The sequence below is a fragment of the Pempheris klunzingeri genome, chromosome 16 (genome assembly GCF_042242105.1).
Source record: "Pempheris klunzingeri isolate RE-2024b chromosome 16, fPemKlu1.hap1, whole genome shotgun sequence".
NCBI lineage: Eukaryota > Metazoa > Chordata > Actinopteri > Acropomatiformes > Pempheridae > Pempheris > Pempheris klunzingeri.
Window position 1 is genome coordinate 5672893 of NC_092027.1, and position 13864 is coordinate 5686756.

The 13864-nt window shown below is 42.1% G+C and overlaps 1 protein-coding gene across 1 annotated transcript in view; it reads left to right on the forward strand.

Annotated features, from left to right (window-relative positions):
• The window catches only part of myo1g (myosin IG), a 45488-nt gene that overhangs the window by 11986 nt on the left and 19638 nt on the right, over positions 1 to 13864 (forward strand). The window contains exons 13-20 of the mRNA XM_070846744.1: positions 2219 to 2293; positions 2486 to 2618; positions 4321 to 4487; positions 5321 to 5528; positions 6101 to 6324; positions 7098 to 7242; positions 9806 to 9910; positions 10632 to 10745. Coding sequence (XP_070702845.1) covers positions 2219 to 2293; positions 2486 to 2618; positions 4321 to 4487; positions 5321 to 5528; positions 6101 to 6324; positions 7098 to 7242; positions 9806 to 9910; positions 10632 to 10745 — 1171 coding nt within the window. The remainder of the gene's footprint in view (positions 1 to 2218; positions 2294 to 2485; positions 2619 to 4320; positions 4488 to 5320; positions 5529 to 6100; positions 6325 to 7097; positions 7243 to 9805; positions 9911 to 10631; positions 10746 to 13864) is intronic.

The following is a 13864-nucleotide window of genomic DNA, read 5'->3' on the forward strand; positions in this document are numbered from 1 at the left end:
AAATTCTACTTAACTTTTCTATAAATGAGTATTTTCATTATTTTTCTCTGTTTGTATACCACCAGAACATAGTGAGAAAGGACCACGAATTAATCACAGTTACCTAAAGTCCAAAGTGACGCCTTCAGATGTCTTTTTCATCTAAAAAACGAATGATTGTTGTGCGTTTAGTGATGAATGTTTAATGTTATAGAGAATTAAAACTTGATTAAATGCACTTCCACCACTGCCAGCGTTAACATGACGGGCTGGATAAGAGCATGTGTGACAGACCTGCAGTGGTAATGACAGATGGCCGTCCCTGTCCCGGCATGTCCCCGTCACCCTGCCTCAGCTTGTCTCAGGGCCACGTCGGGGTCGCTCCAGCTGAGCTGTCACCCCTCGTATATCGCTTCCTGGTGGCGCTGGCCCCCCATCATCCCCTGTCACATCCCACCCCATCTTACTCTGGCTAAATATACCGTCGTCCTCGCCACCCGCTGGCCCCCGCCTCCGCTCTCACCGAACCACCACTATCACAAGCTTTGACCTACTTCGCTCCCTCCTCCTCCTCTTCTTCCTCCTCCTTCTTCTCTTTCCTCATCCTGTTTCCTCGTTTTCTCCTCCTTCTGTACTGCAACTCTCACCTGGCTCTCTTTGCAATCCACATTTTAATTCCCTGCAGTATTTCAGCCTGCAAATGCAGCACTTTGAGCAGCCATAAGATACATCATATTCCCTTACTGCACAACTTTATGCTGCGAGAAATCTCACATTCCTCTCAGTGTGCACTCCCTTTAACCTTGTACAACGCAGCCCTCTCCTTGCACCAGCTTTGACCTTCATACTTAAATATACTTTCCTCTAAATCATCCTCCTGTCTCTGGAGAGCAGCTGCCTTTATCTCTGCATGTCCTCTCTCTTCTGTCCTGTCCCAGCTCTGTCCTGTGCTGTCCTTGTAGATGAGTGTTGTGGCTTGTTATTGTGTGTTCTGACTGCTCTCTCTTTTCCTTTTGCGCTCTGTCTCTCTTCAGCGAGCTTCCCGGGATCTGGTCAGGTGGTTTTGGGCACCCATGAGCCAAAGGGACACATCTGTCATAGCCAGCCTCCACTTCTTTGCCTCCAGATGTGACAGTCTAGGACACAGTCGCAGACAGGGCCATGCAGACGACATGTGACATGCTGTGTGTTTGTGTTTTTCTTTTGTGTGTTTGTTAGGGATGGAGTATTTCCAATTTATGTCACTTTATGTACCATTAGCTTCAACCTTTTTGGCTTGTGACCTCTCTATGTGTTTTAGAGGGGAAATCAGTTTTTTGTAGCTGCTAAAATGTCTCACATGAGGAAAAGAGGTTAAAAAAATTCCATTATTTCACAAAAAAGCAAATATTAGAGAAAAGTCTCAAAAACTGAATACAAATTTGTGTCAGAACTTAGTTTTTTCTTCTTTTCTTCTCCATTAATCATCTCATGACCCCCAGAAAGTATCGTTACTCTGTTACTCTAAACTAACTAGCTGTGTATAAAGTTGTTAAAAGTACCTTGACCAGCTACAGCAGTGCATCAGTATTAACAGTCTATAATGTTTACTAGTACCTAGTAGTCATGGTGGCCATTTCCTCGTGGAATGAGTTTAGCAGGTAGTACCTCTTTACTCAGTAGGATTTTGAATGTATTTTTTAAGTGTCCACACTGTGTAAGTTGCATTGTGACTGAGAAAAGAGAGGGAGAGGTTTATTTGAGGCAACATTTGTACTACAGCAGGACTCTTAACCCCGCGGCTGGACGGCTTATGTAACTGTGCCTTACAGTGCTCCCGTGACCTCCCACTGATGCCTCACCAAAACCAACTGAGCAGTTTGATAAAAGGCAGACAGATCAGTTTGCAGACAGTTCAACTTTTTTTTTTCTGTTCTCCAAAACGTGAGCCGTGGGGCGAATTTGATCATGTTCCTAATTTGAAAATCGTCTAAGCGGCATGACCGTTGTTCTAATCCTCTGGCCTGAGGACTGTGAATCATGGAGCACAGAGTGGAGCCCGTTAACGTGTAATGATAGTGACCCTTATAGTGTCTTACTGCCTAAACTGTGTTACTTTCTGTCTGACTTCCTTGTAATTTTAACATCTTGACTATTTTTCTGATACTGCTCCTCAGTGGGGGCCGTCCTCCTTCTCTTGAACTACTTTTGGCCAATCACTCTTGATTACTCTCACTTTCTCCCTCTACGTCTATTACAGATACTCCGTGGAGGGCTTTTTGGACAAAAACAAGGACATGCTTTTCCAAGATTTCAAGCGTCTTATGTACAACAGGTGCCAAACACAGTCTCACTGCCAGTCTTTTCCAACATCATGATGCTCTTGACAGTTCAATAACTGGGTTAAGTGTATAAATTAGTTTCTTGTTCCCTCTGTTTCCAAATCACTCCATCGCTAGCCTACTTAATGACGCCCTTTGTTCGCTCTTTGCCCCCTTTTTTCCTCGCTCCTCGCTCTCTCTCGCAGTGCCAACCCAGTCCTGAAGGAGATGTGGCCAGATGGTCAGCTGAGCATCACAGAGGTCACCAAGCGACCTCTGACCGCGGCCACCCTCTTCAAGAACTCCATTGTGGCTTTGGTGGATAAACTGGCCTGTAAGGTCAGTGGTTTGACTTCCTGTTCACTTCTCTTTAACCTTTAGCAGTGGCATCTCATCTTTTAGCTGATACATGATATAGCTGTGTGTGCAGTTAATGTGATTTGGCCTTGTTTTTTAGTTATTGCAAGTTTTCTGTTGCATAAAAAAGTGCTGCATGGTAAGATAGATGCCAAAAATTCACAACTCAGTTCTGACCAAATATGTAGTTACTGTGTTTTGGTTCTGCAGGACAGAACTGGTGTCATAGCAAAGTCACAGGAGGCTTGATTTTGGAGTATTAATATTAAGTGCCAGCTTAGATATCCCCCTAGTTTATGGTGCTGCCATGATGAGGTAGATGCTCTGCACCAGTTTGCGCTGTTCTGATTCTTGTAAAGCCTGTATGAGTCACAGGCTATTCTGAGGCTGCCAGCGTAACTGTGTGATGTCAGTTCGTCACCATGCATGACAAAATATGGAGCGAGAAGCAGTATGCAGATGTCCAGGAGGAACATGTATACATGGCAATGTGCTCTTTTTGGTGTCAGAGAGTAACGGTTTTTGTAGGTCGTCAGTTTTCATCCTGTCTGACTGCGTGTGGAGCTGGGAAGGTGGTGAGGGGGAGGTGGTGGTGGACCACAAAATGTTCTACTCACCTCTCCTGGCCTCATCTCACTGACTGAAGTCTGACATTTCCTGCTGTTATTTTGGGATGGCCTGCTGTCGCGCTGTTGTAGCATCTCGTCTGAGGTAAAATGAAAGGAAACTCCCCTGGCAGCTGTTTTTTTTTTCCTTCAGGTCACATTGATAGAGCAGACGTTTTCTTCAACTGCTGTACAAAAGCACCTGTGCCCAGTCTGCCCACCTCATTTGCTCCCAAACCCCATTAACCAACTCCCTTCTTGAACCTCTGCTGAGTGGAAACTGGGGGCACACATGCTCATACATCATTGATGTGACGGACGACAGTGTAGGGGAGCGCTCAGAAAGTGCTCACCTCGTTCTGCCTTGTTCATCTTTCATGGACAGAGAGTACGAGACAGTGAAAACACAGCAGTCTCTGCTCTGTGACAGGATATCGTGTCCCTCAGAGATCCCTGTCGAGGTGCAGGCGTCCAGCTATAAATCCACACTGGAGGCTTAATGGTCTTCAAAGTTGTAATGTGCAGTTAAATGTGCTGTTAATAAGTAGATGTGCTGAATGTGTTATGAAGCTCAGCTGCTCACTGTAGCGTCTGTTGAAATATTCTGCAAGTCTGATTAAGGTCAGTGAACGCAGCTTGGCTGTGAAGTAGTTTACAAGCTGAGTGCAGTTTATTTACTCTCACAGTGAAGAACACAGCAGTGATGAAAATGATGACAAAAACATGCAAAAATCAAACACAAATACAAGTTTTTGCAGGTGATAAAACAAGGGTGTTATGAAAAATATCACCTCATACAAACACAGAATCAGTCCAAATATTGGAGGCACAAACCGCTGTACGTTTATTGCATCCCTGTAAATTGATGCACAAGCTAGTTACAGTAATGTGATGATGTGATACTTCACTGATCCCCACTGGGAAGTCAAGTAAAATATCTTACACAAAGTAAAAGCAGGCATTTCATGGTCTCTGGTTGAAAGATGATTTCTCTACTCACTCTTCAGTCCTTCAGCCCAACAACACTGGAACAAAGTCAGCTGAGAAGCTACCTGCATCTCTTTTGTCTCGTCTTTCAGGAGCCATACTATGTGCGCTGCATAAAGCCCAATGAGATGAAGTCTCCGGTGCTGTTTGACGACGCTCGCTGCCAGCACCAGGTGGCCTACCTCGGCCTGATAGAGAATGTGATGGTGCGCAGGGCAGGCTTTGCCTACAGACAGCCCTACGCTCGCTTCCTGCAGCGGTAAGTGAACACGATGCACGAAGCAAGACTTCTTCAGTGTTTCAAGTTCTTCCTTTGCAAATTCCTCTGAGAGGAACTTGAGAAAATGTCCTGTATTTGTGTACAGCTTCAACAGCTCAGGGTAACATCAGGGCTGTATAGTGTACTAAACTATCCCAGCTACTCTAGCAGGTGCTTCTATGATGAAATTTTACTTAAAATTAAGATTAATTGAGTTTCCATTTTCCATTTACAAGTGGAGGACAAGGGTGCACGCAAAGATAGAGAGCACAGAAAGTACAAACTTGATCCTTTTCTTTGAAAGTTAAAAGAAAATGTACACAGTCAAATAAAACCAGACTACTTTCTCCTTTTGAGACCAAGGCTGTTTTCATGATACTACAGAGTGCTCCTATTTTAGACGAAGTGGCCGAGTTGCCCTGGCTTTTAAGTCCCTTTATATGGGTTAAGGTCTAAAATGTTAGATCCTACACTTCCCATAATGCAGCTTGATAGATCCTTTTGTTAGATCCTCTCTGCCTGTTAAATTTGAAGCACTTATCCATGTGCATGTTTCTAATGTTTCTAATGTGGGCTAAATGTGTTTTCTCCATGCCTCTCCAAGGCCAACATACCTGGGTGGTGTCACTTGAGTAATTTTCTTAGACTTGACAAAGCTTCTCCAGACCCACAGAAGACAATATACAACTGAGTAGTTGTCCACAGCTAAATCAAAAAGCCTCTCGTTTACAGTAACAAGAGCAGCTGTTCCCCTTTTATATATTCGGCTGGAGATGCTGAACAGCACCCTTGTCGTCATACATTTCCACTTCCTCCCTCTGACCATTCTGCAGGTATAAAATGACGTGCGAGTACACCTGGCCGAACCACCTGATGGCCTCGGACAGAGATGCCGTGGAGGCCATCGTCATCCAGCATGGTTTCCAAGACGATGTGGCGTACGGACAAACCAAGCTGTTTGTAAGGACGCCGCGGTCTCTCTTCACTCTGGAACAGGAGAGAGCCGCCCTCATCCCCATCCTGGTGCTTTTCCTGCAGAAGGTCAGCCATATTAGTATAACTATATTATTTATTTAGCACTCATCCACAGTGTCAACACGATTAGAAATTAAAAATGTCAGATCTCTGCAGCTATTAAAGTTGTGATTGTATTTTGATATGGCTGTATTGATCTGACAGTCCAGTTAATTGACACAGACCTAATTTATCATCACAGGCAGCTCTGATCATGTGATCACAGTTAATCACCCACAAAGTTATCTTCTCCTGTTACCAACGCAAGCCTCTGGGTTTCAGAGGGGAGTTTGCCTCAGCCTCATGAATATGTGGCTCCTGGTTATGTTTGACTGAAATTCATCTGCCAGCCTGAATCTTAATTTCCTGTAACAATAATTGGGATAATTAATGAGATCCAGAGCACAGTTGCATTAAAGTCAATTACCTCACTTGCTCAATGAAACACCCTTCTTCTTTCTTTCTCCTGACCTACTTTTGATGACTCTGCAGAGAAGTCTGGCTCTTTAACTGGAGCACAAGTTTGTCACTGGTACTCTCCTGTTTTTCCTCTCTTGCTTTCTGTCTTTAACACGTCCCTCTCTCGCTAAAACTCACAGGTGTGGCGTGGGGCTTTAGCTCGTATGAGGTGCCGGCGGATGAGGGCCCTCTATGCCATTATGGGCTGCTACAAGCGCTACAAGGTGAAGGCCCACTTCTGGGAGGTGGAAAGTAGGTTTGCTAATGTGCGAACCATGGCAGACTATGGAAAGAGCGTGGAGTGGCCGACCCCGCCTGCAGCTCTGTCCCAGTTTCACAACATCACAGTCATGCTGCATCGCAGGTCAGAACCCACAAACATGAAGCTCACACTCAGAATATTTATGTGATATATTTAACCATATTTTACTTTGAACAAACTGTCAGAAAATTACAAAATGCAGCTTACGTTTGCTTTAAAAGAAATATTTTGACATTTTGTTCTGGAAATATGAAAAGCTACAGCCAGCAGCCAGTTAGCCTGCTAGCATAGATACTGCAAAAACAGGGGGAAACGGCTAGCCTGGCTCTGTACAAAGCGAAGTCTGAAGACTCCAGGAAGTCACCGTGCTTGGCCAGGAAATAGTTCAGCAAAAACTGGCAGACAAAGGAGGACAAGTACAGATTATATTCACAAGATTCAACATACTAATTTAGTAAACTTTAGAGATGCTAGTCAGCAGACTAGCTGTTTCCACTCTTCCTTCCACTTCCAGTTGTATCTTCATATTAAACACACAGACATGTGTTGGTGCGGTGGCATCGATCTTCACATCTCAAACTCTAAAACGCTGATTTATATTGAAAGCAAGTCAACTTATTTTTATCTCTGGCAGATTTTTTCAGTGTGAATAAGTTCTCAGCAACTGCAGAATAACCAATAAAGTGAGTCTGTGGGTGAGTGAGTGGAGTTCTGGATCAACAAGGATGTCTTTTGGCACTGCAGATAAAGCCTATTTTTATCCCTCACAGACCTAATCTTGCAGCTGTTCCTCTCGCTGTATTGTTTTCTGTTGCACTTTGGTGTATTACTCCACCCACGTGACATGCCGTCTCGTTCTCATCCCCTGTTGTCAGGTGGTGGGCGAGGCAGATCGTGAAGAACATCCCTCCGTCTGATACGCTGGAGGTTCGGGCCAAAGTTTCGGCTCTGGCTGCGCTGAGTGGAGAGAGAAAAGACTGGGGGGTCAGCAGAGCCTGGGAGAGGGACTACCTGGCCAATGTAAGACTCACACATGAACCATCAACTAATGAAATGCAGTCTGGGTACTCGTTTTAATGTCCCAGCTGGGATCCACAACACATCATGCCTAAAGAGTCCATGAAGTCCTTAATTATGCTGGAGATTTGCTTTACAGAAAACTAATTAAGTATGGAGATTCATTCTTCACATCTATGTTAAAATATTCTAAAATCAAGGTTTCAGTTACATTATTTATTTATTTATTTATTTTAGATCTGCATGTGTGACTATTTTAATTATTATGTAATCTGACCCTCAGACCAGACCCAAGCCCAAGTTAACACCCTAAAAACTGCTTTTTTTGGCTGAACATCAGCCCAAAACCCAAAAGTATTCAGAATACTTTTAGGCCCTGGGTGGATCCCACATAAGAACGACCCTAACAGTGTATATATGCCTGACCCCCCTACCAGTCAGTTAGAACTGAAGAAGCCTCTTGGATGGGAGGTGAAACGTCTTCAAGTACCTTTAACAAGTCCAGTTGACTTTTGCTCAACTCCTAAGGAATAACTATGACCTGGATGACTGAGAATCGCCTTATCTACATGATAATAGGTGTGTCGTTAAGGTTAATAATGAGGTAAAGCCTTTTATTTTCATCATGGTTTCATTTATATTTGTTGTGGGACATTGCCCAAAGCTCAACACAATTGAATTTAGCAGCACTAAATTAGATTTTTCAAATTTTATTAAAATCTTGTAGGAAATATGCAGTGATATGACACTTTTAGTTTAATTATCTGTTTTTGTAGTTTCTACTCTAATGGACACGGGTGCAAAATAAACAAATGTTACTGGAAGCATTTTTGACAAATTCGTCACCACAAGAGGACCTCATTTACTATAAACAGTACAATGTGATACACCACACAACAAAACACTAATTCCTTTCATCAAATTGGGAAAGTCCAATGACCGGCAGAATTTCCCCCCCGAATTATCACAGCAGCAAAGATTTGAATGACCAGCAGTGTGTAGGATCACAGAAATCATCTGTTGTTGTGAATATATACGGTGCATGTCACGAGCCTCACAGTAAACAGCATGACTAAAGGAGGACGGCGCTTGTGAACACAGCCTTTCCTTAATGAGTCCCACAGTCGGCTCATTTAGCAGCTAATCTGGGGTTGTTTGGTGGATGGAGGATTGAAGGACGCCTTCAGGGAGCGTGAGCATGACTGCTGCAGACTCCTGAGTCACTCCAGCTTCACGTGATCGTTGCTAATTCCACAAAGACCTATAGATAAGTGCATGTAAAGTAGCATGCAGTCGGGCTGAATCGTGACTTGCATGTGGCTTAAGTTGTTTAGATCAAGTGTGTGAGTTCAGAGAGGGCAGTAAGACCAAGTAGTGTATGTCATGTATTCTCAGAAACCTTCATCAAGATCACAAGATTCATTAAATGTACTTATTTTGAAATGTAAGCTCATTTTGAATGGAGGGGTGTTTCTGTCGCGAGGATGAAAGTGAGAAAAAGATAACATCAAACCAAATGAATTTCACTATTTGGTCGTCTGTGCGTGTGAATTTGTCCCTTTCTCTAATTAGTCAATGTCAACGATACATTTTGTTTATACAACCTTTAATAATTATATTAAGAATTGGCAGTTTTATAGCACCTTTCAATGAATCCAAGGACTCTGTACTCTAACGGAGGCAGACAAAGCAAATACAAGAACAGAAAATACAGAAATGTTTGCCATGAGGCAGCGTTTGACTTGATTTGATTCAACTTTATAATTAATCAGAACAGTTATGCCGCCTTTGAATTGCCATCAGATGCTCCATTTCCTGCAGCCATTTACATAAAATCTTCCCAAACATAATCATTAAAAAAGGAGCAGCTGTAAAACAATTAAATAATAAATAATTAACAAGTCTAGTTAAGACGTATGATAAAATTACTTCACACCCTCTTGTATGGGGGGAGCCGTGCTCACCGAGAGAAGGACTCTACTGAGCAGGCTCCACAAACCTAAAAACTTTGGTAGCATGCTAAAATATCATAGTATGCTGCAGCATTGAGATTTCCCCCTTATTGATATTAAGGGGCTCAGCTTAAACCATGAAAAACCAGAACACAGTGCGAACAGGGTCCTTTTGGTATATTGATATACTTTAAATCCAGTGAACATTTTTAAAACTCATTGGTATTTTACCCAATACACATTTAGTTCATGCAAAATAGTTCTTAGGAAAAATGGTCACATAAAAGAAAAGACTACACGATGGAGAGTATGACACGGTTTTAGATTTCCTTCTTAGTGGCCCCCGACTGTATTTCTCATCAGGCGGTTTAGCTCCACTATCAGCCACCCTGCTCCCTCTCTAAAGGCACGACGTCAAACGCCGTGTCTGGTAACAGCAGCCCGAGGCCCCGAGCTTTGATCTGCTGCTTATGGAATTAAAGTGATAAAAAGGCTTGAAAGAGGCTGAGAGGGGTCACCCAGAGTTTCACGACCAACGAGGAGATACATTCCAGTACAGTAGCTGGTGGCTTCAGCCGGCTTCTTGCAATAATACGGGTCTTTAATTTCTGCAGGTGCGAGACTGCCCTCAGACCAGCTCCAGCTTCATCCGTGTTTCCAAGGAACTGAGGAACAAAGACATGTACAATCAGGTCCTCTTCTCTGGCTTCTGCAGGAAGGTACTGTACGTTGGAAAATAACATGGTAAAATGAAAATAGCTCTCTTTCTACAAGGTGTTTCTTTTCTTTTCTTGTTTCTGTTGAGCTTTTTGATGTTTTTGTCACCTACTGTGTTCCCTGTCATACCCCCAAGCACTTTCTCTCTTTTGTGTCAACACGTCTGTCAAGTTTTCGGGTTCATGTACCAGCGGTGAACACAACCCTCTCAGAAAGGAATATAAAGAAATGAGATTTTAAAAAAATCAGGGGATTAATCAGGAAAGGAATTGAATTATGAATTCACTACATTTTTTTCTTACCCTTTAAGATGTATTTAGCAGAATGGAGCCAGCTGAAGCCCTGCTTATTTTCATCATCATCATGCCCCTGTGGTTAATAGTAGCCATACTTTCCTTATCAGGGATTACAGAGAGAGGGCTTCCATTAAATTCTGGGTTCAGCTTTAGCCAAAGTTTATCTGAAGACATGTGGCCTTTGCTAAAGTGAAGTAAAACAACCTCCAACACTGACAAACCCACCAGAGCCGTTGCTTTTTTGTCTGAATTTGCCTTTTCTTTTCTTTTCTTTTGTGTGTTGCTCGTTAGCAGCTCCACAAGGAGAGAGGGTAGAGATAACCCAAAAGATCCTACAAGTTGCAACAAAAAGGCCCTTAACAGAAAACAAGTAAATGTTCAAATGTGGAGCTTTATTCTTTTCTTTCTCCCTCCTCTGCTCTCTCAGGTGAACAGATTCAACAAAAGCACAGACCGAGGCCTGCTCGTCACAGACAAGTACATCTACAAATTAGAGCCAAAGAAACAGTACAAGGTTTTGAAGAGGCTTCCTTTAGATGCTGTAAGTACTCACAAGAGAGAACACAATCATGCACAAACACACACACGAGCATCCAAATACTGTTAAAAACACATACAGTATAAGAGCCTTACTGTTGGATCATTGTGAGTTTATTCTTCCCAACATTCAGGCAGAACAATCTATACTTTCGGTCCATCATGTAGGTCAGCCTGTAGGTGGATGTTGTATTTCCCTCCACTGCAAAAATGCCCCGTCAAATGTAAGGCCAACCTCTCTAGATACTGTATAAGAGCAAAAACACTCATTTCAAGCAATCTAATTAAGCTTAGTTTGGATGTTTTACAGAGTTTCACCTATTTAAAAATATTTCAAATAAAGACAAAGCTGCTTATCAGGGCAAGGTAATTGACATTTACTTAAATTAGGTCAAAGGATTTTCCTTAGAAGGCATCAAATAATCCATTCATACTAAAACTAGTCCAACTAGATTGTGAATCTAAATATAAGATTATGACGCTTGGTTATATCTGCAGTTTTCTCAGTACTTGGTGTCTTTTGTGGTTATGGCCTGGTTTTCCTACCAGGTAAACAACTACATCTTTCAAATTCTATTTAGGTTTCCACCAAATTAACTGTCTGATGGGACAAAGAACGTTTTGAGGAGGTCGGTTAGTAAACCGGAGGAACTGCAGACCATATTTAGTGCCTGGGAGATTGTTCCAAGCCGCAAAAAAGTCTCTGCTCAGCGGAGTAGCACTTTCCAAAAGTTCAGCAACTTTTAAGGCGGGTTTGACCAAGCAGCTCGGTCAAACCATTGTTCTAGATATCAAAACTGATGTTGTGGATATCTGAAATTAAAAGCCCAATTCACATGAATGGCAACAGTGATGTGGATATCTGTTCATTTTGACAAGGAAGGCTTAAATTACTGCAATATATATCCAGTCAAAGTATCAAATGTTAAAACAGCGTTGCCATACAGAACTCACTATACTACTTTGTCCAATAAACTGTTAAATAATGAACCTCAAAAGAGGCCACCGACTCACTGTGCAGCACCAAGTAGCAGCTCCACTTCCTAATAGCTGCCACCAATGTGGGTCAGACCACTTGTACTTTATCCCAGCTGCCCTTTATTTTTTACTGTGTCCTCTCAATTGTGCACACACATATACACACACACACACACACACATCTTCCATCATGTTTGACCTTGGTCACTGCCATCCATCAATAATTGAGGAACGAACAAGAGCAATAACAGGACTCAGAGAGAGAGAACACCGTCTCCCTTTGACTCAAATGGCTTATGACCTGTTTTGGAGAGTGAAGATTTAAGAGAGTGTGTTGAGCAATTTATGTGTATGTGTGTGTGTCTGGAGTTGTGGTTTGTGTGGAGACAGCAGATGACAACTTCATTTAATCTGATGCTACAAGGTCCCTTGAAATAGCTTTGGTATTATGATTTTCTCCCTTGGTTTGAAACAGGATGTTGTGAAGGGACCTGTAGACAGCGGGAACTTTTTAAGAGATTACAAAGTCAGAGGCATTGTGACAGCTGCCTCTTCAGTAAGTCTCACTCCAATAAGCTTCCTGTTCTTCCAAAGGAATTTATTTTCGAATATATTAAATAAAAGTAAGAAAAAGGAAATCAGATAAATTACAATATGTTGGAAACATTTTCTCAGCTGTAGCTCGCTAGCATTATCTAATTACATGTGAGTTACTGTAGCTGAAAACTCGAGCCGACCTTTTAATGTTTCCAGCTGATTCGCTCTAAAATCAGCAGCATATATTAAAAATATGATGGCTTCATACATGATATTATGCTAAAAGACAGATGATCCATGTAACAGACATGGAATTAAAGAAATAGTGTTGTTTGTGTGTTTATGTAAATAAAAGTGTAATGAAAGTGTTACAAGAGAAAAGTTTTTCAGGATGAGGACAACCAAATATAACTAAAAGTAATCAAACAGAAACTGTCTGTGGTTGCTGGTGTGTAAACGTTCCCTGCTAACAGAGCTGCTAATGTTAATGCTAAACGCTGATATTGAAGCATCTTGTATAGATGATGTTTCAGACCTGAAGAGGGTTTTTTTCCAACCTGTCACCCCACAAAGTAACATAGTTGGCTGATGATATGCTTCTTGGCTTTGAAAGTAGCACTGTGCACTACTGTACAAGCTTCAATGATAAGGTGTTTTCTCCACTTGCCCAGTCAGAATAGAATAGAAAAGAATAGAATTTTTGCACATATTATGTAGTGTACAGGCGTAATAATGCACAACATATTGGTTTGTAAACAAGACTGAAATGACCATAGTCATATAGCACATGGCTGGTTGCAGACATGGATGGAGGAATGGGTGGAGGGAGCGGTCGGTGAAATGGTTAATTGTCCAAAGTGTGAATGGGTTGTGCAATGAGGTGGAAGTGGTTCAGGAATCTACTTGCCCAATCTCCCTCTTTACTTTATTTATTAGTGGCTATCAAATAACAACAGTAACGCTAAAACACAGTAATATGAATGGAATAATTTCATGTAGTTTGTTTATAAGGAAAAAATGATTGAAATTGTGAATTGAATGTGGTATTAAAATATCTTTTATCTTTAGGCCATTCATTTTTATAACTACTTGCTAAGTAGACAAGCCTTATTATTAACCCATGCACTAGGCACCAAGCTGGTTAGCTGGTCATGCTAATGTTTGTATCTTAGAGCGGACAAGCGCACTGTTTAATCTTTCTTTACAATTGTGCTCTTGTGTTTTTTGTTTTGATGAGGCTAAAAAAACAAAAGGCGCAGCCCTCCAAACTGTTTCTGTACAAAGTATTGCTCTCACCACAGCCTCACGCTCACTGCTTCAACATGCTGAGAGATCCAAAGTTTGACAGGCCTGCCGTGCCTCATTACAGATGCTTTGCTGTGATTGGAGGATCACTGTTCAGGGAAGGGCTTTGGGGAACAGTCATGACATATTTACTTTTACTTTTCTTTTTTAGTTTGGCATTTCAGCTTTATTTGACAGTGAGAGTAGAGAGAAACAGGAGAGAGAGGGGATGACAAACCCGGGCCGCTGCGGTAAGGACTCAGCTTTGATACATGGCATGTGCTCTGCAAGGTGGGGCGCCCCCAATTTTTGACATTTGACATA